At 37.5% G+C, this 27,162-nt stretch overlaps 1 protein-coding gene across 2 annotated transcripts; it reads left to right on the plus strand.

Moving 5' to 3' along the window:
- The first annotated feature begins 399 nt into the window (after nt 1-399).
- Nucleotides 400-27,134, plus strand: apolpp (retinoid- and fatty-acid binding glycoprotein apolipophorin). Of its 2 annotated transcripts, none has more exons than XM_018451766.1 (26): nt 400-548; nt 7,662-7,688; nt 7,774-7,958; nt 8,569-8,751; nt 8,837-13,414; nt 13,515-14,024; nt 14,346-14,532; nt 14,695-14,911; nt 16,037-16,329; nt 18,419-18,613; nt 18,743-18,969; nt 19,432-19,924; nt 20,130-20,314; nt 20,385-20,605; nt 20,927-21,500; nt 21,642-21,889; nt 22,126-22,366; nt 22,874-23,113; nt 23,913-24,052; nt 24,419-24,573; nt 24,836-25,019; nt 25,219-25,357; nt 25,467-25,655; nt 25,931-26,176; nt 26,359-26,562; nt 26,711-27,134. In XM_018451766.1, the coding sequence occupies exons 1-26, from the start codon at nt 479-481 to the stop codon at nt 26,738-26,740; spliced, it is 10,161 nt and encodes a 3,386-aa protein (XP_018307268.1). In that variant the 5' UTR covers nt 400-478; the 3' UTR covers nt 26,741-27,134. The 2 variants fall into 2 exon arrangements, with proteins under 2 accessions (XP_018307268.1, XP_018307269.1); XM_018451767.1 differs by having other exon boundaries at nt 19,432-19,919; nt 20,128-20,314.
- Nucleotides 27,135-27,162: the final 28 nt, after the last annotated feature.

Consider the following 27,162-nt stretch of genomic DNA (forward strand, 5'->3'; position numbering starts at 1 on the left):
ATATGTGATATACTGTATTTCTCATATTGTTTGATATGTGGTCGCGAAAAGAGGCGGTAACGGGAAATAAACTTGCTAGGTCACAACCTTTCTGTGATAAAACGTATCCTTTGGAGAACGCTAAATTAAATGGGTGCATCTAGACAACGTCCGTTCTGGTCTAATCTTCCATAGACGCTAGGAAAATTTTGATAAGTCTCTTTCTCCGTCAATGCTTGGTGCGGGTAGAGATCTCTTTATCTCTTGCGTCGTGGTGGTGATGACGAAGCCCCGGGCCCGGAGAGCGGACATATGTACGAGTGATCCAACATGCATAGGAAAGATTTATAAGCACGGGTGGGGAGCTGCGAGAGCATAAAAGCACGCACGAAGAAAAGCGCAGACGCTTTTTGTATTCGCCCGTGGCCGCCGATCGTGTCATCGCTGATTGTGCGAGAGTAGTGTTAAAGTAGTTTGCGGTTCTCGGGGAGAGAAAGCCATGGGGCTCGCGAGGGCGGCCGTCTTCGCCGGCTGTCTCCTTCTCTTCCTGACGGTCGACGCCTCAGGCAGTAAGTAAAGCGAAAAATGCGCCTCGTCGTTCATCCCCTTTCTGCAAAGTACTCCGGTACTTTATGATTTACCCTCTAAAGCTGGACGGCCGTTGCATCCCCCCTCTCTCTCTCTCTCACGTTCGTTTTTCTTTCTATTCTTCAATGATTACAGAAGCGTAAAACTTATAAGACTGAGGAAATACCGATTCCATTTCCTAAATAGAAAACTTTCCTCGATTGAAAAATGTAATACGTATTGAGAAGAAGAACTAAGTAAATGTACTGAGGGTAGATCTCGTGTGTAAGGCGATACATAAATATTCTTATAGATTTTACTGAAAAGAATGCAGAGTTTTTAGTTTTAACTTCGTAACTTTCATACTTCTATCGATATAAAATAGTTAGTGAAGTAGATAGCTGAACACGCTCAGAACGAGAAAAAAGAAACTTTATGCACGCAAATTACAAAGCAATATGTCTATAAGTAATATTCCTTACTTTCCACAGTTTCCAAGAACCGATTATAAATGTAATCATAAGTTAAAGATTTAATTTAAATCGGTTACGAATTGAATAAAAGGAATTATCATAATATATATACTTAATACGGTATTTGTACAAATGCATAATTATTTTAGTGATAAACAGTATATGAGATTTTGTGCTCTCGGATTGTTCCTTCGAGCGATTCTATTTTGATCATAATAATACTGATTTACGATTTCTGTATTCACGTCAGTATTTTAGTTGCATCTCGCGTTGCAGTATAACGTTATGATTAAATTATTGATATTCCTAAGGGGGGCTCGTAAAGTTGGCGTCTAGTTGTGTTCAACACTCGGATACAAAGATTTAAACCACGTTCTCCCTTGCGGACCTTTCAAGAAGACCGGATGACTTCGATAAGTCTTAATTTTTCTATCAAATTAAAGATTAATGTACGAGTGTTGATAGAAAGGGTCAACGCGCCCGGCGCGGTCAGGTTTGAATATCATAAGGTTACTTGCTGTGTCAAGGATAGAGATTATCGTCGCGAATGGATGTCGAAACCCGCGATATTTTCGTGAACTACAAAATCCCGAAAGATTGGTAATTTGCAGAAACTTTATCCGCGCCATTGTTCCATTGGTAATTAACGCGAAAAACTATAGATAACAACATGCTTCTTCTTTTTATCAATTCGTTTTTATAACTTCATTATGATAAATGTAAATTTATTTTTGACGTAGCCATCGTGACGTATTTACTTGATATGAAATTAAATTCATCTTAATCTCCCTCGTAATAACGAGGAAAGCGTGTAATTCATTGACATGATTTATTTGCATTATCGACATATAATTTTTCATTTTCTGCTAAATTACATTTTATTCCAGATTTTAATTAACAATCAAAGTCCACACCTCCGCGCGCGTGTTTCTTTTATGTTTGTGAATGAAGTATGGAACTTTTTATCGGCGAACGTGTTTAATGCTTTCTTATTACTGGAAGAAGATTAAAGAAAATTGTTCTTTCGATTACATTACCGGAATAAAGGAAGAGAATGCTGGAGGCTTCCATTAACAAACAAAAACGTTTTAGATTAAATTATGTTTCAAGCAAAATGTAACGACCAGTGAAGTAATTTGCGAAAGATAGTTGTAGATATACGGAAAATCAGTTCTTTAATTTTCTGCGAAATTGCAGCGAATAAGTATATATTGAATGGTACGAATGAAACACTTTTTAGCGAGCGCTCTTTTTTAAACAAACGTAACGAAAGCGCAAGCATTAATTTACAAATATATTCGTGTATAAAATATGAATAAAAATAAATGTATGATCCACCGGTTAGTTACGGATTATTATTATCCCATCCGGCAGGGAGCTAGCGATAAAATATTGCTTATTCTGTAATAGTCGATTTTATATTTTTACTCTCTCAAACTCGATATGAAAAACTCCCCGTTATAACATTGATAAGTTTATCATGTGTTTATCTTTATATATTTCTTTCTTTAATTAGTGTTCGAGCTAATCTTACACTAACATACCAATGTATACTAAAACAGTCACATGAGATACATAACGATCATTTATGATCTTTCTTTACGAAACATCTCCAGAAGTTAGGCATTTACTTTCGAACTTATATGTTCTCGCGTTGAACGTAAAATCATGAGACTCGTAATACATTTTCTTTTAAATTAACCATAATAAAGAAACGGCTCAAATGATTAAAAATCAAATAATGCAATAAGGAGCTACGAGCCAATTACAATTAATATTTATATCAAGAGTCTACATATTTCAGTTTAAATTTACCGTTTGTTAACATTAATAATGACCTCGTGTTAAATCGAAACGTCTGTTTATAAATTATGTTTAATTATGATTTTTAAATCATAATTGGCTCCTTATTGTATTACTTTTTTTTACGTTTTCTTATACTTTTTTTCACACGCAAGTAAATTATCGGTTAAAATAAAGCTTGCGGCACACGATGCTTTTTTTCTGCTAGATTGCTTTCATTTTAATAAATTACTAGAATGCACCACAGAACGCAGAATTTTAAAACATACATCGTGTGTCGCAGGCTTAAGTTCGAAATGACAGGGTTCGGTAATCAATATCGCTTACGGCACGAATATGCTATCGCATTTCTAATGATGGAAGCAATTAACGAAGTTTGCGAAGGAGCGGAACTCGACCGTGACGAACGCGGAATTCTCTTGCACTCTAGAAGTAACGAAATAGTGGTTAAAGAGTTCGCGTATGGCGTATCGGTGCTCGGAACGAGGTCCGTATCATTGAAACGATTACAGGTCCCCCGTGTTCGACCGGACATTTGGTAAATTGATCTGACGTCCCTACATCCCAGTAAAATAGATCCGATCTGACCGTTGCGACGTAACAAACGTTCTTTCACCGCCGCGCTTTAAAGTACGTAAAGGGAGCATATAAACGATACGGGACATCGCCGGTTCTCTCCGCGACACTCTCATCCCAAGCAAAATGGCATTGAGCGAAATCCGATTGCGATCGTTGCTTTCTGCCGGCGCGATACGTTTTTCCAATTGACTCGGCGCTACGCGGTCGCCGTATTTTTCCGAAACGCCGGAAAATAGAGACTCGACAATGCCGCGAGAACTGGATTTTTTTCATATAAATATCCCTACAGCCGCAACATCCGTTATATCGAGTCACTCAACGGCCATTGAAGGCGCATTAAATTCCGTGATAAATGATTACAATGGCGCGCCTGTATGCGAGAAATGGAAGAGCGATTGTCGGGTTAAAAATACGAACAGAGAATGCGGGTTCATCGAGGAGAAGGATCGACGTTTAAACACACTGTGAAATAATGCAAGAAAGATACAGCGCCCCTGAGTATGAAATATGAAAGTGGATACTCTCTGTCGTTCGCCGTGAATTTGCATAATGCATACGTTTAAGTAATATAACGAGAACGGAGTACCTCTAATCATGCAGCACACATTGGGGAGCAAGCAACGCGAGAAATTATGGTTGCAATTGTTAGATTACAGCAAAATTCCGGCGAGAGTCTCTCTCTAAGCGCACCGGTACATTTCATATTATACCTATACTACATCTGTCGGCGTTGCATTATTCAGACGAAATAACATTTAAAGAGCATAATTATAAATTGGATTCAGGAATTGTGTTCTGCGTATTCGTGTATAATTTTGAGATGGCTTTTTCTCAAAAGAAATTTAAATTATTAAAAAATTGAAATAAATATTATTTCTTTAATTTCCAAAATATTTTTTCGATCAACAAACCTAAATAAAAATTTAACTAAACTAAAATCTATCTAAATGTAAAAATAAAATAAGTTTACCTATCTGTGTATCTAAAGAATAATTTACAAAATGTTTGATCGATTATATCTAAAAATAACCAATCGTTCCTATAAATATCTTGTTTGTCGCTCGGAAAAACTTGATTTCAAATCAAAGGGTAAATAATATAGAAAAGCGGAAGATAAGAAGCAATGAAGAAAAATAAAAGTGCTAATACAATTTCAAAGGATTTTCTTCGTATCGGATTTCTTCCGGATAAAACGTGAAATTCCAACGATTCGATGATAATAATAAAGGGAAATCGCCGCATGAAAATTTCAATAAACTCGTAGAAGTTGTAGATTGTCATCAAAATAACGACAATTAGGAACAGGCGATTGTTCGCAGCATCATTGTAGGAGAAACAATGTACATCTTCACCGAATAGATTCATCTTTCTTTTAGTCTATTCTCGCGCGCGACTCCCACTTTCCTCCACCTCCTCCTCCTCCTCCTCTTTTCGCACGCGTCGTTCTTTATCCCTTTGTTATACCTTTGTCCTTATTGAAGGAACGCTTCCCCTTTCTCTTGTTACACTTCATCTATCTCTTTTACTCTTCATTTATTCGGTCACTGTTATTTTACTATCTCTCTCTCTTTCTATCCTTTTCCTTACGTCATCATCGTCTAAATAAAGTGTAATCTGAATATTCTTATTTAATGTGTCTCTGGTCACATCATTTTTCTAGAAAAAATTAATTAATTATTTTTTCTCATTTACAAAAGAATTATTTTATGCTCTTTCTGCCTTAGCGGCAACAGAAGAGAGTTCCTAGTAGAGCTTCTTTATTAGGGTGACCAGATCTAACCAAGATAAACTAGAAAACATTTCTGATTAAAAAGTAGAACAAAAAGGAGACATTTTAAATTAAATTGTAGTACAAAGTAAGTTGTATATTTAAATTCAAAAGTAGAAGAAAAAGAGTACATTTAAAAATCCTAAGAACATATATTTAGTATTTATTAGCAGAAAAACGGCTTTAATATAATATAATAATATCTAATAATAATTTTTAAATTTTTTATCACAGATACATAATTATGATCTAGTGATTAGCTTACTATGTATTGCGATGGTTAATAATTTCCGGTCCTTTTGTTCTCTCTCAAAATGAATACCAAAAATAGTACTTCTCAGACACTCTGAAAATCCAGCTGGACATCCTCGGATGCTTTAAAAAAGGGTACAGAAAAGTGTCCGGAAAAAACCAGATTTCTAGTCCCCTATTCTTTATATGCAATGGTATATGTTTTTAGGCGAATATAAATTGTGAAGAGATTAGATTTAACTGTGTGTGTGCTTCCGCTGAGATATTTTGATCGCTTCAACGGAAAACTCTAATTGTTGTGTACAACTCTTATAAATACAATTATATAACTCGTTCTTTTTTTTCTGCTATTTGTTCTGCTATTTTCATAGAGATGAACATTTTGTCGAATCACACAAATTAATTTTACTCAACTAGAGTTTTCATCGAGCAAATAATTATGCAACTCGTTTCAGTGCAAAGTGCGCTGAAAACTTTGTATGCTTGTTTTTTGCTACGATTAATCTTAATAAGATATTGGGTAATATTTAGCTGTAATCTGTCTGGCTCGTAATCTATCGTAAATAAAATAAATTTATATATATAAACGGTCTTATTTTCAATCTTATTATTGAAAAATTTATGTTTGTAAGTATTTTTTTCTTAATTTACATATGTAACAGTACATTAGATATTCTCCTAAAGAAAAGCGAACAATTTCGATTCCGCGTTAATCCTAAGAGAACTCAAGAAAAAAGTAGAACTTTAAAATTTTGAAAATAATTGAACCGACAAATATGACATAACGAATAAGACGAATAATTCCACAAATATATAGAAATAAATATAAATAAAATAAATTAATGTATTATATTTCCTCTTTGCAAAAAGGTTATGCATATAAATAATATTTTAAAATATTTTTAAATTTTGATATTTATTTATTTATTCATTAAATACCGAGGTTTTTATTTATTTATGATATAAATTGCAAAATAGATCTATAAAAGATACGTCTAGTAAAATTGATATTAATGTCGTGACAGTTTGTGAACTTTAAACTTCCGCCATTGCTTAATAACATCCGTCATTTCTTCGCATTATTGACTCAATAGTTTGTCTTTTATCTCGAAAATGTAAGCTGATATGGATATTATATCAATTACTAATAAAACGCACCAATTGGCTCTTAATAGAATACAATCTATTTAGTCAAATTATATAATCAACATTCGGTAAAAAAATAAGTTTCCGTGCTGAGTCAACTTTATTTATGCCATGACGTGTCTTGTTTGTGCTTCATGCGTATGAATTTTGCTGTTAATGTTTTTCCGAATAAACGAGACATAGTAAAAATCAGAGATAAAGACCAGTGCGCAACGCTAACAAATATCAATGTTAGTTACTTATTGATTATTCTTCGTAATATCTAATATAAAATTAATGTGTTTAATTATGTTACGTTATAATAAAATAAATGTCATCTAATATTCGAAAATTGTTTCACATTAAATACATATATATTTATATTTAAAAGCTGAGCATAACATAATAATAAATGTAATAAATGACTTTTTTTGTACAATTTAAAATTCGTACAAATTGAAAAATTCATCGAACTAAAAAGAGTGTAACGTAAATGTCAAATTATTATAGATACTACAATTGATTGATATGTTACCTTTTATAGCTCCCGTTTAAAAAGTCACTTCGGTTTGGTTCGAATCAATTTAAATGTTAAAGGGTGAAACTATTGTGGCACCCATAAACTGTGGGTCCGCGGGCACCGACATGCTCTATCAAACAAAAATGAAAGTTCCATGGTCCAGGGTCAAGAAAGTCACGATTAACAGCACGTTATCAATGTTCGACCCTAGCACCGAGTTCATTCGATACATAAATATATTTTTGTCGACGTAATCTGTACGTCAAGCATAATAGATTGTGGCCCGTCCTTTTTTCCGCTTGAGTTCGGATTTCAACAAAAAATTGTTGAAATCCAAAAATTAAAGTAATATTAAGTTAATATTAAAAAAATGTTATTCTTTTGTTTTCGTTATGTGTTTTATAATACCTTTTGTTATATTTTTCTGTAAACATATTTCTGATTAGTGTAAAAGAAAGAAAAAAATAATTAATGTTTTCCATCCCTCCTACACAGTTTGTGTCATTTTTAAATAAAATTAATATATAAATGATACCAGATAGTTATACTTTCAAAATTGTTACTAAAAATTGACACAGTTTTCTTTTTGTTATAGATAAGTGTACAGTCGGTTGCCATGGAAGTAAGTATATCATTAAAAGTCATGAAAAAAATCTTTGCCATAATTATTTTAAAAAGTTTCATTGAATAAATTGATTTTTCTTCAGTGCACGGAGGTAAAGGCTATCAAGAAGGACACACATATATATATGATTTGGAAGGAACGTCTGTAACATCGGTCCCCGATGCTCAAGGTGACGCTACCTTGAAGTTGAAGGGTACTGTTGAATTGTCAGTGAAACCTGACTGCATTCGACAGATCCGATTAAAGGGCGTACAAATTAATGGAGCCGTAAGTATTTTTTCTTATATCGCATATTCTTAAAATATCTGTGCTGTACAAAAATCTAATACTGATCAATTTATTACTAAAAGAGTAATTAATTACTTACAGTATTAAAAGCACTGAACGACACGTTTTTAATACTTAAAATATGTAATTAATTAATTTCTTTCAGTATTAGCCAGTATTAAGTTTCTGTAAGCATAAACATTGCAAAAAATAAATATACAAGAAAAATAAGAATTACAATAGAAATTAAAATAATGTAGAAATATATGAGATCCGAAGGTGTGATTTCGACCTTTTTCAGAAATATGAAAGAGAAAACTTTTAATATAATTCCGCTTAATAACCTCCCTTAAATAATAAAAACTTTTAATTGACTGCTTTCAACGAAAATTAATCTATGATAGTTTATATGATTCGTGTTCAATTAGTATAATGTGCACATAAAATTTACTATCATCTATAAACATTGAATTATTATACTCTAGTCTCATGATATAAAATTTCACATTCTTATTTTTTCCATATAAATTACTAGTATAACGATAAAGCTTGTTTGCGAAGAAATAAAAGGAGTGTAAGCGTGTAAAAATATACGTATGCTACTTTATAGCCAATATCGCTGCCAGATGTTGAAAAACATGCGCTACAATTCAACTATCACGACGGCCATATCGATACAGAGGTTTGTATCGAAGACGGTGACTCACAAGCGTCTCTCAACATCAAGAGAGCGGTCACTTCCTTATTCCAATCAGCCATCATACAAGAATCTGGCACTACAACTCATCATGAGGTACATTTATATCTTAGGATATTTATTAAAATTCCAACTCCAGTATAAAATTATGCCAATGTAACGCATTGTCTGCTATATTTAGATCGACGTATTCGGCGGCTGTCCGACTGACTTCTCTTTCCACAAAGACGGTGATTCATTGGTCATCCATAAGGAGAGGAATCTGCTTCGTTGTTCCCATCGTGAGAGTATCAGGATTGGTCCTGTGTCCGCGATCTACGAATCTCAGAAATTTGACACCCAATCGTCTCCGTTGCTGTCATCGCACCAAAAGATCGAGCAACGTTTCAAGCGCGGTATCCTGAACAAAGCAACCTCGGTCGAGACATACAAATTGAAACCCTGGAGCAACGGAGACATCAGCGCTAAGACGATCGTGCAAACCACTCTGACACTTAAAGGTGAGAAGGGTGACAGCCCGAACGCCCCAGTTTCCCAGCCGAAATCCCTGATCTTCGAAGCGCCACATCCTGTCATCAAATCGTCAACCGACGTCATCGCCGCGGCCTTGAAGGCAGCAAGCGCCGAAGAGCACGACGGCGTGAAGCATGATGCGGCGGAAAAGTTTGCACAGCTCGTCAAAGTCCTTCGTCTTAGCAGCAAGAACGATATTTTCGCGATTTATCAGAAAGTGAAAAACGGTAACGGTTTCGACAAGGTCTTGGACAAAAAAATTTTCCTGGATGGTCTCTTCCGCACTGGAAGCGGTGAATCCGCAGAGGTGGTCGCAGACTTATTAAAGAGTCACGAGCTTACCGGCGTCCAAGCGCTCATATTCTATGGGAGTCTCGCTCTCGTCAATCACGTGAACTTACCGTCAGTAACCGCCGTCACTTCTCTTCTGGATCAGCCAAACTTACCGCGTCTTGGTTACCTTGGGATCGGTCAGGTAATCGGCAGGTACTGCCAGGAGCACAATTGCGAGAATGTAGCTGAAATCAAACAAGCCATTCACAAGATTCGTGAGAAAGTCGGCAATGGAAAAGCAAAGACCAGAGAACAGGAAAGTCTCATAGTTTCGGCTTTAAAGGCGCTGGGTAATACCCGATATCTTGATGACGCTACTCTACAGAAATTGGCTAGCATTGCTGAAGACAAGAACGTCCGCAATCGAGTCAGAGTTGCCGCGATTGAGAGTTTACCCGTCCGCTGTTCCATGAAGTGGAAAAATATCCTTCTGAAGGTCTTGGGCGATCGTGAGGAGGACAGCGAAATCAGAATCAAATCTTATCTATCTTTAGTCGCCTGCCCCTGCCAGCACGTCGTTAGCAGTCTCAAGGAGACTTTAGATAAGGAAACCGTCAATCAGGTCGGATCTTTTATCCAGAGTCATTTGCGTAATCTACGAGCATCTGCCGATCCGACTAAAGCCGAGGCGAAGAGGCATCTGAGTCAGATCAAACCGCGAACCAAATTCCCAGAGGACTTCCGCAAATTTTCCTTCAACACTGAACTGTCATATAATTTAGGTGGTATTGGAATTGGAGACACCTTAGATAGCAATGTTATTTACAGCCAGAATAGCTTTGTGCCACGCTCTATCAATCTAAACTTATCCACCGAGTTGTTCGGAAGATCCTATAACTATTTCGAGCTCAATACGCGTATAGAGAATCTCGACAGACTGATCGAGCATTACTTCGGACCCAAGGGCCGTTTGACAGATAATGAAGTGGACGAATTGGTGGACAAGGGAGTGGACAATGCAGAGAGCATCGCTAAATATATCAAAGAAAAAGTCAGCAAATTACGTGGCAAGCGTGAAGTTAAACAAGGAGAACTTGACAAATTCGCAAAGGGTGTGAAATTAAGGAATAACGAAGTAGATCAGCAGCTTGACTTCGACTTGTCTGTCAAGCTATTTGGTGTCGAACTGGCGTATCTAACTTACGACGGTAATCCTGCGCTATTAACGCCGGAGCATATCATCGACAAGATATTCGACAACCTTGAGAATGGGATTAACAAGATAAAAAAATTCGATCACAATCTGCAGAGTCACATGCAGTTCCTCGATTTAGAGGTCTTCTATCCGACAAATCTAGGTACAGCTCTCTCTCTCGACGTGATCGGTACCAGTGTGATTCACATAAAAACACACGGCAAGATAGATATTCCAGCTATCATAAAGAACCCAGATAACGCCGAAGTACATTTTGGCTTAGAGCCCAGTGCCGCCATTCGTGTTTCTGCTAGCATGGTCGTTAAAGGATTCAATGTAGAGTCGGGTATGAAACTCGTCAGTACATTGCATACTAATACGGCGAGCGATTTGACGGTGAAATTATTGAATGGCAAAGGTGTCGATATAACGTTTAGCGCGCCGAAGAAAAAAGAGGAAATCATTAGTGTTAGTAGCGAGGTCCTGCTGAGTTCCGGGGATACGTACAAAGCTCCAAAATTCGGCAAGGGTAAGTTGTATAAAGACTGCTTCGAACAGTTATCCAGTATTCTGGGTATAACGGTTTGTGGCCACGTAGAATTCCCTTACGATAGTACTGAATCGACGCAGAAAAGAGCACTCTTCCCTCTGAATGGTCCTTCAAAATTCAGCATTACTAGCGAGAACATCGACCTATCCAGTGTTCACCTCAAGATCTATCATGACAAATCACCCAAGTCTAGATCGTTTGAGATCCTGTTAGAAACGCCAAACAGTAAAACGAACAGACGCGTGTCTTTAACCGGTGAAGTTGCTCTCGAGCCCAACAAGCACGCTAAAGTATCTTTCGATTCTCCCTTCAAGAAAGCCTCCGTTGAAGCAGTAATAAAGGAAGAACCTCAAGAGCGCTCACTTACAGTTACCGTGCACAATGATAATCAGGAGTATTACGGACGCGTCGGTCTCTTAGCCAATGGGGCAAAGTACAAGCCCATCTTGGAATATAAAGTGCCAGAGCATATCGAGAGGTTAGCGAACACCAAGTCCGGACTGAAATCATCTCGCGGCGGTCAGCAATATGAGGTGCAAGGTACCGTAGAAGTGGTCGATCAGGATGGCGGTAAAAAATACGTATTCGACAAGGTAGCCCTCGTTGCGGGTGGTCAGAAGTTTGTCGGTCTCGACGGTTACGTTCAGTCTGCAGAAAACGCTGCCGGTTTAGACATGAAGGTGAGTTATGGCGAAGAATCTATCGCTCTCAAGTTGCAAGGGAAAAAAGAAAATCGTTGCTATTCGATCAGCGCTTCGGCATTGCCATCCAAGGATCCCAATATCGGATTCAACATCCAGTCAGAACTTGAAAAGGATGCGTACGAGTACAAATATAACCTGATCTTCATTCACGGTCCAGATCAGAACTCCAAGACAAATCGTTTCAGCCTCGAGCATCATGCTATCGCCAAACCAAACAAAGATGGGCAAAACTTCGTCGTGGGTAGCTCTACCAAGATCTCGTATCCCGCTGTGAAGTTGAAATTGGAGCTCGCAGGCAAGGCCAAACCTAATTCTCTCGAGGGCGAGATCAAATTCGATTATGACAAATTCAAGTTTGGCACAGAGCTGAGCGCCGAGCAAAATAAAGTCAAAACAGGCGACTATGAGATCGAATTCAAAGGCGAGCTCTTGCAGAACAGTATCAAATTGGAGTCCAAGCGTACGATTGTTGATGAACACAAGAGCAAATACAAGAGCAAGCTCGAGCTTGTACCGGGAGGTAAATACGAGGCCGATGCACTGGTTACATACAAACACGACAAGAATAACAAAAACTTAAACTTTGAACTGGACAGTGACCTGAAGCTGGACGACAAAAAAGTTAAAGTTTTTGGCAGTTTGAATGTCGAGCGTTCCAATATCCAGTCGCAAGCGTACGTCACTGTCAGTGACGTCAAGTACGTCGATTTCCTACTGAAGCTGCAGCAGCAAGGCGCGAATCCTCAAGGCAGTTTGACCTTGAACGTAAAGAGTTATCTGAACGTCGCGGGACAGATATCGATGCAGAACGGTAAAGGTAATGCGCAACTCAACATTGATTTACCAAAGATCAATCGCAAGATCAAGGGGACCGGTGACTTGACGGTGAGCGGCACGCAACACAACGGCGACTTTGAGCTTTTACTTGATGTGGAGAAGGATCCGAAAAAACGTATCAAACTATCCACCGCAAATGACATAAAGAAAAATGCTATAGATACAAAGAACGTGATCGAGATAATGAACCATAAGTTTGAGCTGAACGGCAAGGGTAAGTTAGATGGCACCATACACGAGGGCGAGCTGACCGTCGAAACGGATGTCACACTGCCGAGCGGCCGTTACCTAGTTGCTAATTTCAAACGTAGATCTAAGAAGAATGAAAACCAAAAATATACCATACGCGTGGATGGTCAGTTAGAAGACCACGAATCTAAAGGCGGAAAATCGCGAAAATTCACGTACATTGATGACGTTACCGACTTCGATTGGAAAACGTACACATTCCTAAAGAACACTCAATTGAAGGCTGTCGATTTGAATGGCGACAATGGGCAATTAGATTTAGGCCTCAAGAAACTTGTGGATACCAATGGCCACAAGAAAATCGAGGGGATCTACTTAAACCTGTCAGGATCGCGTATGTCGCGACCGTTCAATCTGCAATACGAATCTACCGAGGACGATAATGGCAAATTGTCCTACAAAGGATCTTCTTCCTGTGGCAAAGACTTCCAGCTGAAGGTAAGAGCAATAACTTTTTTGATATCTCTCCTGTCATGGATACAGGGGCGTGGCAAGTGTCTATAAAACTAGGTGTGTAAATTTGCGTTATTGTTCGCAGAGTTCCGGAAACTACATTCCCGGCAATGACGTTGACAAGCCCTGCACGATCAAAGGTAACGCGGAATTGATATTGCCGTCGGAAAAATTACGTAACATCAAGCTCGACTACATGCATGATCTACTGGTCCAACCTGAGCCGGCCGGTATCGTTAGTCTGAAAGAATCGACGACGCTCACTTACAATGACGATAAATCTATCAAGCTGGATGGAACCTTCAAAAGCTCTGGAATCAACGACGACGAACATTTTTATGAGAGCGACTTGCAACTCGATCTAACCATTCTCAAGATCCCGCCTATTTCTCTCAATGATCATTTTAAGTACGAACCCAACGGTGACAAGGTAACCCTTACCACCAACACAATCGTCAAGTATGATCAGAAGGAGATAACTTTCGCGCTCAACCCTGTCATATACAATCGAGATTTAACGCACATCGATGTAAAGGCCAAGGCCACCACCCCATACGAGAAGCTGCATACTATCGACCTTGAACTCAAGCACGAGGTACCGTTTTTACAATGCTTTTAATTATTCTTCGTATGTAGTAACTTCTTACCTAAGATTTAAACTGAGATCCTTTGCGTCTCTGCGACTGATTACGATCCACTAACTGAATTATGTGCAAATCTCTCGGGATTATTCCGGTCAGATATTACTCCCCTGTGCTTCTCCACATTGCGTCATTTATAATAGTTTACCGCTGGTAACATAAGCAGTTTGGTGTTTAGAGACAAAATAAAATTTACGGCACCCGCCAAGATTGCCGCAGGATGACACTGATTACATCTATCACGCATATCTAATTTTTCTTATTTATCTTTGAAGAGAGAAAAGGACGGACAAGTAAGAAAAACTGATGCAACCTTGACTTTGGACAACACAAAGTATACTCTTAAGAGCGAAATTCAAAGCGGCAACATCTCTCCGATGATACACATAATTAGCACTTGCCCGGCGGGAAAAACAGAATTACTCTCGAAATTCAATAAAATTGGCGATCATGAATATATAGGTAACTTTCATCGAATTCAAGCAAAACACTATTAAATTATCTGTTTTATACTTTTTCTACTGTAAAATATAATATACGTTGTACATTTTTATTTAAACAAGTAAAACTGTTCGCTTATATATTTTTCTAAATGTTACACGAGCTAAATAAATTTGTTTTCAGGCGAATGGAAGGTCGAGACGCCGAAAGGCTTTGCCGTTGCCGACGCGCACGTCAATCTGGATGGTATCGACAATTTCGTGATTAACGTTAATTTGGATAGCGACAAGCTCAAGCATCGTAAGATTCACGCCGAAATCGCTAACAAACCTACCGCCAAGACCGGCAGGCGAATAATCATCACCGTCACCAGCGACGGCAAAAACATTGTAGCCGGAAGGTACGCTGCATTTCGTATACAGAAACGGCAAAACGTGCAGATCAATTCACATAACAATTCGAAACAATGATCCTACGTCGTATTTTAAAGTTTGTAATGGAACTGGTGATGACCTGGATGAGAAAACAATTTATATACGGAAAGAACGATTTTGCTGAAATACCTACCTAAAAAAATATTATTGAACCATTAAAATAATTATATAAGAAACTCAGCATGATGAGCAATGCTGTAAAAAGTTTTTATATTCTAGTAATCAACTTGAGTGTCCTCTGTAATTATTTTGATGATTCAATAAAATTATTTTCAGATCTGTATCTTTTTAAAATTTTATAGACGCTTCAGCAAAATCGTCTTTTCTATGTACGAGCGCGCGAAAACAAGGTCGCATTCGAAACACAGGAAGTCTACAATTCGCTTTCTTAACAGTTCTGTCTCCTATTTAGCGATCCTGTCGCTTCTGCTAAGGTCGATATTCTTGCAGTAATTTTAAACGATGTTTTCTGACGGCGATATGGACACCTCTTGCGCGTATGTAAAGATCGATCGCTTACGTGATGACAAAACAAAGAATAGAAGATGTCTGCAAGTAATTAACGAAAGGCTGCGAGGTCGTTTTTAAAGGAGATCAAAGATACAACAGAAGTCGTATCTCCGTTCACCCCGCTATGTAATTTCATCGATTCCCCGCTAAAATTAATTCAAGTGGTTTCCGAGAATACATTCCAACTGCCAGTCCTTTTTATTCGTGTCCCATCGAAATCACCTCGATCGAATCGTAAAATACAAAAAGGGGTTAAGCGGTTTAGCCGAAAATGTAGAGTATCGATCGTGTGGCGTTATAAAAAGTATTACAAATATTTATTTTCATCATCTAATAAAAATATCTATATATTTATTCGAATAAAAAGAATGATAAAAACGGGAATATAAATTTTGATGAATATTTAGTCCTTGGAATATTCCGAAATACCTGCAGCTATTTATTCTACATTCTTCCTCTAAACACAATTTTACAAAGAAAGTTGAGGAGAAATTGAAATTTAAAATAAAACAACGTAAAGGGACAATGCGATGCATGAAAGAAAGGAAAACGAATGTATTTAAAATAAGCTTTGTTCGCAGCACAAATTACAAGAAACGCGACGAGGCCGGTAAAATCACCATTGAAGGAAATGGCAATCTCAAGATAGGCGAGGACACGAAGAGCTCCTCCTTCAAGTATACTCGCCAGCAATTGACTCGCGAGAAGGACGGCGAATCCGGCGCGTTAATCGTCCTGAACGCCAAGTTCGATCCGGTAGCTATCGTGGGCGAGTTGAAGCTCTCGAACAAGGAGGTCCTCGTTTTCAACAGCTACTGCGAGCTGAGCAAGGATTGCGCTCATTTCAAGCTTCAATCGAGTTACGACACCGACAGTAAGTCACAAATTTCGTGTTAAGCTATTTCCCTTGAAAAGAAGATTGCAATCATCGTAAGAGAGGCAACTTACGTGTATATATATATATAGTCTCTAAAACGATGTTTATCAAATAAGATTGGATTTAAGTTGTTTGCAATCGAATATTTAAATGTTTAGTTTTAAATTTATTTTCACAGACTCACATTTTGCAATATCCCTCCTTTTTCTTAAGTTTTCTTTATCGTTTATTTTTCATTAACAGTCTGAAATTGAAAAACATATAGCCATTGAAAATTTATGGTCGATGAAATAAAACAACAATATATTGCTATTATAATAATGCTATTATAATAATACTGTATTATAATAATACTATTACAATAACGTTATTATAAGCGTATGTAATATATTAATAATTTACTATTAGCGTGTGCTCTCGTTTAATCTCGATGAAACGAAAATTACAACGTGAGTTCAACAATATACCGTAATAAAAAGCCTTTCATAAATAAAGAACAGTAGGTATTTCCACAGGCGTTCCTGCGGAAATACGCTACCTCGATGATAGGCTACCTCGCTTTGCGTGCCGGGCTGACCCTTTATTAAGACATGCTTCGTCGCAACGGGCTTGAATTCGTAAAAATGCAAAAGAGAGATACACGGGGACTGCATATGATAACAATAACAAACCCTCGCAAGTCGCACAAGAGATACCGAAATTGTATCGTTCTCTCGCGGCGTCTCTCAGGAAATCATCTTTATCGCGGTTTCCATTCGTACACGCAGATCCACTCCCTTCTGAATAATTAGAGAAACTCTCGATCAGTGAACCATCCACCGACAACGCGTGGAAGCACCTTGTCGTCCTCGCCACCGTTTGCCGCGTGCATGTTTCGCAGGAGTGCGCAACACGTCGCAATCCCTATGTATACATACGCACGTACACACGTATGCACGATGGAATTTCGCAGGAGAGGATTCATGCTTGTTGTACTACTACCCCTTGTTCGCAGGGCCTAGAGCGGATCTCGGTCGATAGGCGTTCTATTCTCGCGTGATCTGCGCCTAATTCGTGCCTCGCCTCAGTTATTAATAGAGCTCTGGAATTGCATCTCTATACGCGACAACGACGTTGGGGTTGGTGGTGGTGGTGAAGGTGGTGGTGGAGAACGATTGCAAGCGACAGCGACGTGCCACCGCGTTAACTCGAGTGCACAATTCATGCTTTTTTTTTTCTTTCTTTCGTTTCTCTCCTTTTTCTCTCTTTTCTGTCCTTCTCCCTTTTCCCCTTGATGAGATTGTGTCGCGAAAATCGCGATGCGAGAAGACAGGCGTGACCATTGCGGACGGTGGCGGGTGGTAGCGCAGTTATACACGGAGCGATACATAAGAAAAAAAAAAGAAGTTGCCCGACGGTGCGGAATGACGTCACGCCGCAAGGGCGTGTGCTCGGCTGACGTACACGCGTCTTAATCCTTTCTAGCACTGCGATGACGTGTAGCGCGATAAAGTTTACTTCGTTTTATTTTTTTTCCCACCCTCACTTCTCCCTCCCTCGGGATCAATTTGGTGGTTGTGGCCTATTGAGCCTCGAGAGTTTACGGAAATAAAATTTCCGCAATTAATCGACCGAGGCTACCTGTGCATGTAAATGGGACAACATAACGAGTTTCTAATGAGAGATTAATACATTACGATCCTTTTACGATACGATCCGATTATACTTTATAAAAAATACATGCTCAATGTCTGCTTATAATTTTATCACAATTGTTGCTTTTTATCTTTGATTGTGAAATGTCATGCGCGCGTTTACTCACTGAATTCTTTAATTTATCTAATAATTTTGATTACCCAATCTTATTTGATATAATAATTTTATAATTTATACTTGTACTTATTAAAAATTTTTATTAGTGTTAATTACAGCTTGAGTAAATATAAAAAAATAAAATTGAAGAAATGGATCAATGTATATGAAAAGTATTGTACGATAAGAATCATCTCAGAATGAGGGATTATTAAAGATATTCTTATCCATCACTTTTTAGTGTCGACTTTTCGCAGAACAATTCTGATAATTTATATTTTCGTTCATTTCACAGATAAGAATAATGTGGATCATGAATTAACAGTGGAAGTAGACCTGAAGAAATTCAACGTGCCGGTTGAATTCGGATTAAAGACGAACACCGTAGTTAAAGATTCCAAGCTTGATCACTCTGCCAACTTGTACTTACACTCGTCGAAGGACAACTCCCAGTATTCCTACAAAGTCTATGTTCATCCTAAGGAAAGCGGTAAAAAACTCTACTTCTCTATTAACCTTTATTAATTAATATAATAAATATCGCAATTGCGCGCATGTTTTAGCTTCAAAATTAATTGTTAAGATAAAATTAAAACTCGCCTGTTATCCTTTTTCACAGCTGTCATTCTGACTTTACCTAGTCGCGAGTTGGCTGTCATTGGCACATTTGACTTGCCGAAGACGAAGCAAACCGGAGCATTTAAGATCGATGTTTCCGTTTACTTGGACAGAAAGAACAAGCCCTCCGACAAAACTGGTCTAACCGCCAACGGCGATATTAATATCGAGAAGAATAGTGGATCTATCAGCGGAGAGGTCAAATTCATATATCCATCTCAGCCAAAGGTACGTCAGCGGATATATTTCCACAAAGAGATTTTTTTTAATCTATACATAGAAATTACATTGAATGACGTCCGAGATTTTTAAATCTGTATGTAGAAATTACATTGAATGACATTCGATGTTAAACAAAAATTGAACTAAAAAAGCATTTCCAATTTGCTTCCAATTTCTACGCGAATAAGGTCAAAGCTTTTATATAAAACTAGCGAGAGAGAAAGAGAGAGGGAGAGAGAACGCACCTCGGCAAAGCCTTTATTGTCGATTTTCTCACAATCTAGCGAGAACGTTGAGTTTCATCGAGCCACTTGGCTATAAAAAAGACAATATAATGCGTTCTCTGTCGATTTATGTCTGCTTTATGTTCAGCTTATTTTTATCACATTCTCATAATTTCGAGCCACTTGCCAGTTAGTTTGGTATTTGATTTTCAAATCACTTCGAACGCGTATTTCTCTCAATTAGGATATGGCAGTGAAAGGTAAACTTCATTACGGCGACGAACATCTGCTGGACGCAAACGTAGATATTGATGTCTTCGCCAAGAAAACGCAGAAGATCAACGTGGTGGCGAAATTAAACCGACAGAATCTCGACAAGGGTCATAACATCACCAGCGTAATCGAAGTGAACAGCCGTGGGCAACAACTCAAAGTCGACTTGAAATCACACTTGGCGGTTTCGGATTCTCAATTTGGTTTCGGCAGCATGTTATCGTACACGGATGTACATCAGAAACCGAAGAGCCTGGGCGTTCTGTTCTCTGCGAATTCTAAGGAAGCCCATCTGCTTGTAACATCGCCTAATAAGGAACTCCTTAAATTCGACACAAAATTGCAATTTAAAAAAAATCTGCATAAGTTTGACTCGGAAATCGTAATTGTGGGCAATAAACCTATTATAGTTAACTTCGAAGCACATGATTTGAACAGTTTCACTTACACGGAATATCAGCAAGGTAAAGTTTATTTTAAATTAAGTATTTTATCCTCGAGGGAGAGTATTTATATATTTTTTGCTTTAATGACATATCGTTATATTATATCCAAATATCGCTGTGAAATTGTTATTATATATTTGCTTTTAATCATGGCAAAAAGTTATGAACCATGATCGTATTTTATATCATAAATCTATGTGAATTGATCTTTCGGTGTTTTCAGATAATCCCAACACGAAGCTTACCATCGAAGGACGTGTTGTGCTTGGGCAACTGGCCGAGATTCATGCCGACGCTTTCAAAAATGGAGAGAAGAAGAATTTGTTCCATGGTTTGATCCACCTTGATGAAGAAAAGTTCCTGAAACCTGACTTCGGTTACAACAAGGACAATGTTGTCCACGTGGTCGTGAGTACATTTTTGTCATGCGATGTGATGGCTGTAGTATCGCTTTATTGATTATTTTAATATAATTTAGGAACATTATCGAAGCCATAGCATCGGGCTATTGAAACAGTTTAAGGATGTCTCCAACGACATAGGCAACGAAGCAGAAAGAGAATTGAAAGATCTCGTGGAACATTTGAAGAAAGCTCAACCAAACTTCAAGTCACTCGAGGATTATTACGAGACCGAATTAAACAAGCTGAAAAACGAACTCCAAGCTGATCAGACCATCAAAGACATACAAGCTACCTTGTAAGAACTTAATAATTATGATCTTTAATAATCATGATCAATTATATACTTTATAATCACTTTCGATTTTACATCATATTCAGCATTCATGCAATTTTCTATTTTGTGAAAGACAGTAATAAAACGTTTGTAATATTCCTGCATATACAATCACTATACACTTATTACGATATATAATAATAATAACACATGTATATAAATATAGCCTTTCAAGGCTATATTTATATAAAGCTGTATTTATATACATGTGGATTGAAATTTAGATCATTCGTAGTTCTCGTTGAATTATCGCGTGCGTACTTATTGATCGTATTCTTTCAGCAACAAATACTTTGGAGCTATTATTTTGGCCATAGAGGATACCTTGAAACAAATAACCATACGATTAAATGAACTTCAAAAAGAGTATGCTGAAGTACTATCCAAACTCGAAGAAGCATGGAAAACAGTTTATCCTCAACTAAAAGAATCCTATAACAAGATAGCCAATGCGTATATCAATTTCGTCGATAGCGCCGCCAATGTTTCTATGGCTTATCTCAAGGTGTTACTCACCGTGATTAATGAACATCAGAAGGAACTGAAAGAATTAGCAATCGTGGCTTCAGAGATCGCTCAGGATATTGCTAAGATCGTATTTAAGGCCTTCGCTCAAATTAAGAAAGACGTCGAGGAGTTCATCATCTTGTTGAAGAATCAAATGAAAGCGTTACCAATCTTCGATATTGCAAAAGAACAATATCAAGATATCCTAAACCTTAAAATTCCAGAAACCATATTGGCCTCCATCCATGAACTCAGCGAGGTCATAAAGTCCATGCTACCGACCGAGGAACTTCGACAGCTCTTCAGCGCTACTTATGAATACATCATGAAGCACGTCAAGCACGAGAAAGTAAGTTTCCCTATCCGTCTTACGTCACATTTTGCCATTTCAAGTAGTACCCTTCAAACGGTCCGAAGTACCCTTCAAATAGTCCGAAATTACTAAAATAGCAAAGTTCCTGAAATAATAAAATGCAATCGTTTTGCGCAGGTCGATAATACCAATGAGATCAAGAAGATCTATAATCATATGCTCGACGCCATTGCATCTCTTATCAAACTTTTGGAATCCAGAGGTTCCTTAGACAACCTTGTAGATGACTTATTTAATACTCATCTTCCCGCGGAGTTTGAAATGTTATCGAAATTGCCAGTGATCACATCATTCAAAGTGTCTCTCGTCAATCTGATACGCAATAACGAATTACCATCTCTCACGGATCTCTACTACACCTACAGGTTCGTCTTTTCTACTTTTATCAAAATTGAATATATATATTACTTCTTTTCTAACTTTCTAGTTTCATTTTATTTCGTTTTATATTTTTCTGTAAAAATTGCGATTTTACTTTTATCAAAATTGAAGATAAATGTTACAGTTTTCGTTACAAGAAATGTAATATTAATCAATGTAATCAGTAATAATGTTAATCAATGATTAATCAACGTTAATCATTTTTTGTACTCCAAATCAGGCCAGCTCTGCTTTCTGACATCATACCTCCCTTCAGCAAATTCGGCATCGTCATTGACGGAGGACATATCTTCACTTTCGACGGCAATCATCTCAGTATGTCTGGTGATTGCACTTACATCTTGGCCCAGGATATGCAGGACGGCAATTTCTCTGTCGTCGCCAATTTTAACAAAGGAAATCTCGTTAGCGTGACCATAACGGAGCCTAAAGAGAGCATCACGCTGAAGAACAATGGCAACGTAAGTTTATTTCTCTTATCTCTTAACCAATTTCCTATAGCGCTGGTAAGTTAGGTCGATGTTGTATGTGACATGAATTGAGAACGGGGCAAATAGTTTGGAGAGAAGGAAACGAGAAAGGGAGAAAGGATGTGTGGGAGGGTGAAACCACCAGATCACTCTCATACGGTATTCCGTGTACGAGTCTTATAATGCAATCCCGTATTGAACTGTAACTTTGTAAGTTTACTAGGGAGCTCCAAACTTTACTGACAAGTCAAACTCTATTATCCTCGCGTCTCTTCTCTTATAGACGGACTGAGCAAGGAAGGAATAAAAATCGTTGTTGTTCATCTTTCGTCCAAACTCTATTACTGCGAGCGTGAAATCGCACCGACTTCGCGCCCGTTTTCCGCAATTTTCACTCATTTTTGCGTTTTATTTTTCTTTTTAAGAAACTCTTTTTCTCGATGTTTTCACTCATTGTTTTCACACACGATTGCATTCACGCGTTTTTCTTTTTTCCAGATCCTGGTGAATAACAAACCGGCCGATTTCCCAGCCAACACGAAAAATCTGCACGCGTTCCTCGTCACCTCGGCTCCGAACATCAAGTCCGACTACGGTGTGCGCGTTCTGTGCACTCATAAACACTCTGTAATGCTTTGCATGGTTCACGTGTCCGGCTTTTATCACGGAAAATTACGCGGTCTTCTCGGTGATGGCAACAACGAGCATTACGATGACTATACTTTGCCGTCCGGAAAGGTGAGTGTAGCTTGTTTTATCGTTAAATAAATAGCTTCTCGTGTAGAAATATCAGAGGCAAAAGCTCAGTTATACCGTTGCACAATATTTCTTAAAAGGATTTCGTTAATGAAGATTTCATAAATTATTTTTTTAATTATGATAGATTAAAGAAGCGACTTCTTTGCATACCGCAGAATAATATAGGTAAAAAATATTCTCGCCTTCTTTAATTAATTCTATTATGAGAAAAGTCGGAACTGATAGCTTAAGTACGCTAGAAGCAAAATGAAAAATGTACACACGTTATAAATATTTAATATGATCTGCTTCCTGTTCTCGAAAGCTCGTCTCTCATTTTCTCGGCGTCGCGCTTCTATTCATAAGACCTTGTGGTAATATCGCTAGACTATAAATCATGTTCTTTATATACTTTTGCTTTTATTCAAAAGTTTTCGCTTCGATCAATACACAAATATCTACGTGATACGGCATAATTCTTTTCCGAAGGGATCACAAATTCCCAAGGAGATTAGCATTCTTTCGTTGCGAGATAGATATCCTAAGTCCGTAGTTTGTGTGCGAAACTGGAACAACCAACGTTTCTATATCTGTATTCTTAAGTGAAAAGATAAAGTACGTCATATTTCAGTATGCAAAATTTCATCTGTCTGCAAGAATAAAATTGAATGTTCTACTTTCGAAAGTAAAAATAAATACGACGAGTGTTTTGCAACGAAAGGATCTTACGTCGTAATACGGTAGAGATTTGCAGTGCTTGCAGTGATCTCTAAAAGCGCTCTTCTCGCAATTGAAACAGATTACCGAGAGCGAGACTGAATTTGCTAACGGATACAAACTGAAGCCCGATTGCCCAGCTGTGAACGCGATCGATCACAAGACGAAGCAACGTAATCCAGTCTGCACCGACTACTTCTCCGGCCAGAAGTCTACTTTGAAGTAAGTGCATTCGCCATTTAAAAAGATACGATTAAACCAAATTGTCAGATTATATAGAGAAAATATGATGCCGTAAATTCAGCTGTACGAAATGAAAAGTTCAAATGGGCACTACCAAGTTCTTCAAATATTTGAGATTTAATAAATAACAATTTATGAAAAGATAAGATTAAATGTATTTATCGCATTAGAAAATAAGACAGTTCTCGCGAGATATAATCCGTGAAATCTTATTGCGAGAAACTTTCCGTGTATTACACATTTAAGACGGTATTCCATGAATACTCGAAACAATATAGTTGTTATAATCATTTTATCGTTAACTTAAAGGTAACTTGGAAATAATATTTCCCCGTCATGTTTTAGAAACTGCTTCAACTACGTTAATCCGACTCATTACCGAGATGCTTGTGACGCTGCAGCTAACGAAAATCCGCAAGCTCCTTGCTTGCTCGCCTTCGCTTATTACGCCAGTTGCTATTATAAGCGTGTTTTCGGAATAAACATTCCATCCACTTGTAGTAAGTTAAATTGTTGACTTGTACTACTTTACAAAGCACAGAGTATGATGTTAATACAGTATTAATGCAAAGAAAACCAAAATCTCTTGTCGGAAATAAACTTTCTTAAGACGCACGGGATATAGAAATATTAAACGTTTCTTGTGTTAGTTACAGATTTACATAAAACATCGGTTTTAAGATAAATACGAGATTTGAAAGTCGGATAGAGATACTGATTCTTAGAAGAACAAACATTTTAATGCGTATCATAATGTTTTAGTAAACTGCAAAGTTGGCGAGAACACAATTGCCGTTGGTGATACATTCAGCGTCAAAAGTCCGAAAAATCAAGCTGACATTGTCATAGTAATCGAACAAGCTGAGGAAAATGAGAAAATTTTTAAAGATCTGATTCCAACATTGATGACCGATCTAAGAGAGGAAATGAAACAACACGGCATACCGTATGTAAACATTATTCTTATAAAAATATCGAAATATCTCTCTTCCACAAATTTCACAGATCAGAAATCAACCATAAAGATATCTAGAAAACGTTTGAAAGATCAAAATACGCTTTAGGCTATATGGATTCATATTGCGACGCGAACGCCATATTGTGATATTTCTTACGTTTCATTCATATTCATTAAATCTCAATAGGGACGTTCACATCGGCTTAATCGGTTTCGGTGAACACATGAAGTGGCCGCAGCATTACACTTCTAATGGCAATACTAATATTGAAGGTGAAGTGAAGAATATGAAATTCGAGAAACAGGAACCGATTATTACTTTCGAGGTAATTTATCATTTTACAGAATTGCATAAAATTATATATAACATAAAGAGAGACACGAAATTTTTTTATCTTGACAGTTTTTTGACGCAAATTACTTCAATGTCCACAGGAAGCTAAGAAGGGTGATTACGAGAAGCGGGTGGAATACTTAGAGCAAAGAGTAAACTTAGAGTTAGGCGAATTAAAGTTGACCGATGCCTACAATGAAGCTATTAACTATCCGTTCAGACCTGGCGCGGTAAAGGCTGTCGTCGCAGTCTTCGCTACCCCATGCGAAAAGAGTCCATTGCCACTATCGGTGAGTTTTTATTTTCGATTCCGTTATATCACTAATTAAAATCCATATCGAACATATTGCAAGTGATATTATTCCATATCTTGCAACTGAAACTACGACTTGCAATTCATTTTTTGTAATTTTTGTGAATTAAATTCCGAACAAAAATGAGAAGCTAAATCAAAGTTATGCGCTAGAAAAAAAAACTAGAAATAAACTCACAGAAAATATTTACAAGTATATTTTGTTATACACTGCTAATAAATAAAAGATTCTAAACGCTTTCGATTTTTCAGTTACAACAATTGAGACTTGTACTCGGACTGAAAGTGTACCGAGATTTGGGACTGGGCTACTATCAAGTATACTATACCAATGACATCCAGGTCTCCGGCAAAGTGCAAAAGAATATTGTTGGTTACGATAGTGACAGTGTATACGTATTCGCCGACAGTAAGAAGAAGCCATTGAACGGAAACACCGATCTCAGATCCAACATGGTCCTCCCTTCAGTTGACGTGTGTGCCGACTTTGCTATCGCGGTAAGTATGCAAAGAAAACAAAAAGAATTAACAAGCGTCTCAAAACAAAGATAGTTTTTATAGTATATTGAATAGTATTTTGAATTAATAAAGAAGTTAATCACTCTAAATACATAAAGAATAAATAAATAATGAAGAATAATGAATAAGTAATCAGGTTATTATATATAACATTGTTGCAGTCTGGTGGGGCGGCGTTCAGTTCCAATAATTTTGTGGATGCTAAACCGAATCAAAAGAGGCAATTTGCTCAGGTCATTGCTAGAAAGATCACCGAAGACCTCACGAATGTTGAAATCGAACAGGATTGCGTGTGCAACCAATACCACATATTTGGACGTGCTCACTGTAAAATCGTGGGACGTAAGGAGAAGGAACAACTCGCAGTGAGTGTTCATACTTCAAACGATAATTGCAGTAATAACCATGAGCTGCAGATGCTATAGCGGTTAATGCCAACATAATATGCAAATTTAATCGAGGTAATATCGACGTTAGAAATGATATGATTTATTTTATGTTATTAAATTGCAGAGACATACGAAAGGAGGAGTGAAGGGTTGAAGGAGCCACAGTACTACGCATACTATTATTACTAATTAATTTAGATGTAATCTATTTGTTACTTTGTTACAATATCGTATATAAAAGACCTTTTATTAGAGTGATAAGTGATATAATTGCGTCATTCGATCGGCATCGCCGATCTTTCACAGATCGAAAAGAATGTCGGATGCAAGACTTGAATTGTGCCTCATGACAATTTCCTTCGTTTTCTAGATCTAACATAAACATACGCAAATTAATGTGAATGCAATAAATTGGTGTACCACTAACGATGTTTTACAGAGAGAAATAAACATTGAACATACCGTTTGTGTGTAATAAAAACTTGTTAGTGCCCTCGTTAGCTCTTTGCATCTTCTACCAATATTTTTATATGTATTCTATTCACATCGAAGATATAAACATTGTAATTATTTTAT

The sequence above is a fragment of the Mycetomoellerius zeteki genome, unplaced genomic scaffold (genome assembly GCF_001594055.1).
Source record: "Mycetomoellerius zeteki isolate Tzet28-1 unplaced genomic scaffold, Tzet1.0 scaffold321, whole genome shotgun sequence".
Classification (NCBI taxonomy): Eukaryota; Metazoa; Arthropoda; class Insecta; order Hymenoptera; family Formicidae; genus Mycetomoellerius; species Mycetomoellerius zeteki.

What these genes read in the sequence shown, in the direction of transcription:
- apolpp (XM_018451766.1), top strand. Translation starts at nt 479, where the DNA reads ATGGGGCTCGCGAGGGCGGCCGTCTTCGCCGGCTGTCTCCTTCTCTTC. An exon ending in TATATCCATCTCAGCCAAAG is followed by an intron (nt 18,970 to 19,431) that starts GTACGTCAGCGG and finishes TCTCTCAATTAG; the next exon opens with GATATGGCAGTGAAAGGTAA. An exon ending in TTACACGGAATATCAGCAAG is followed by an intron (nt 19,925 to 20,129) that starts GTAAAGTTTATT and finishes CGGTGTTTTCAG; the next exon opens with ATAATCCCAACACGAAGCTT.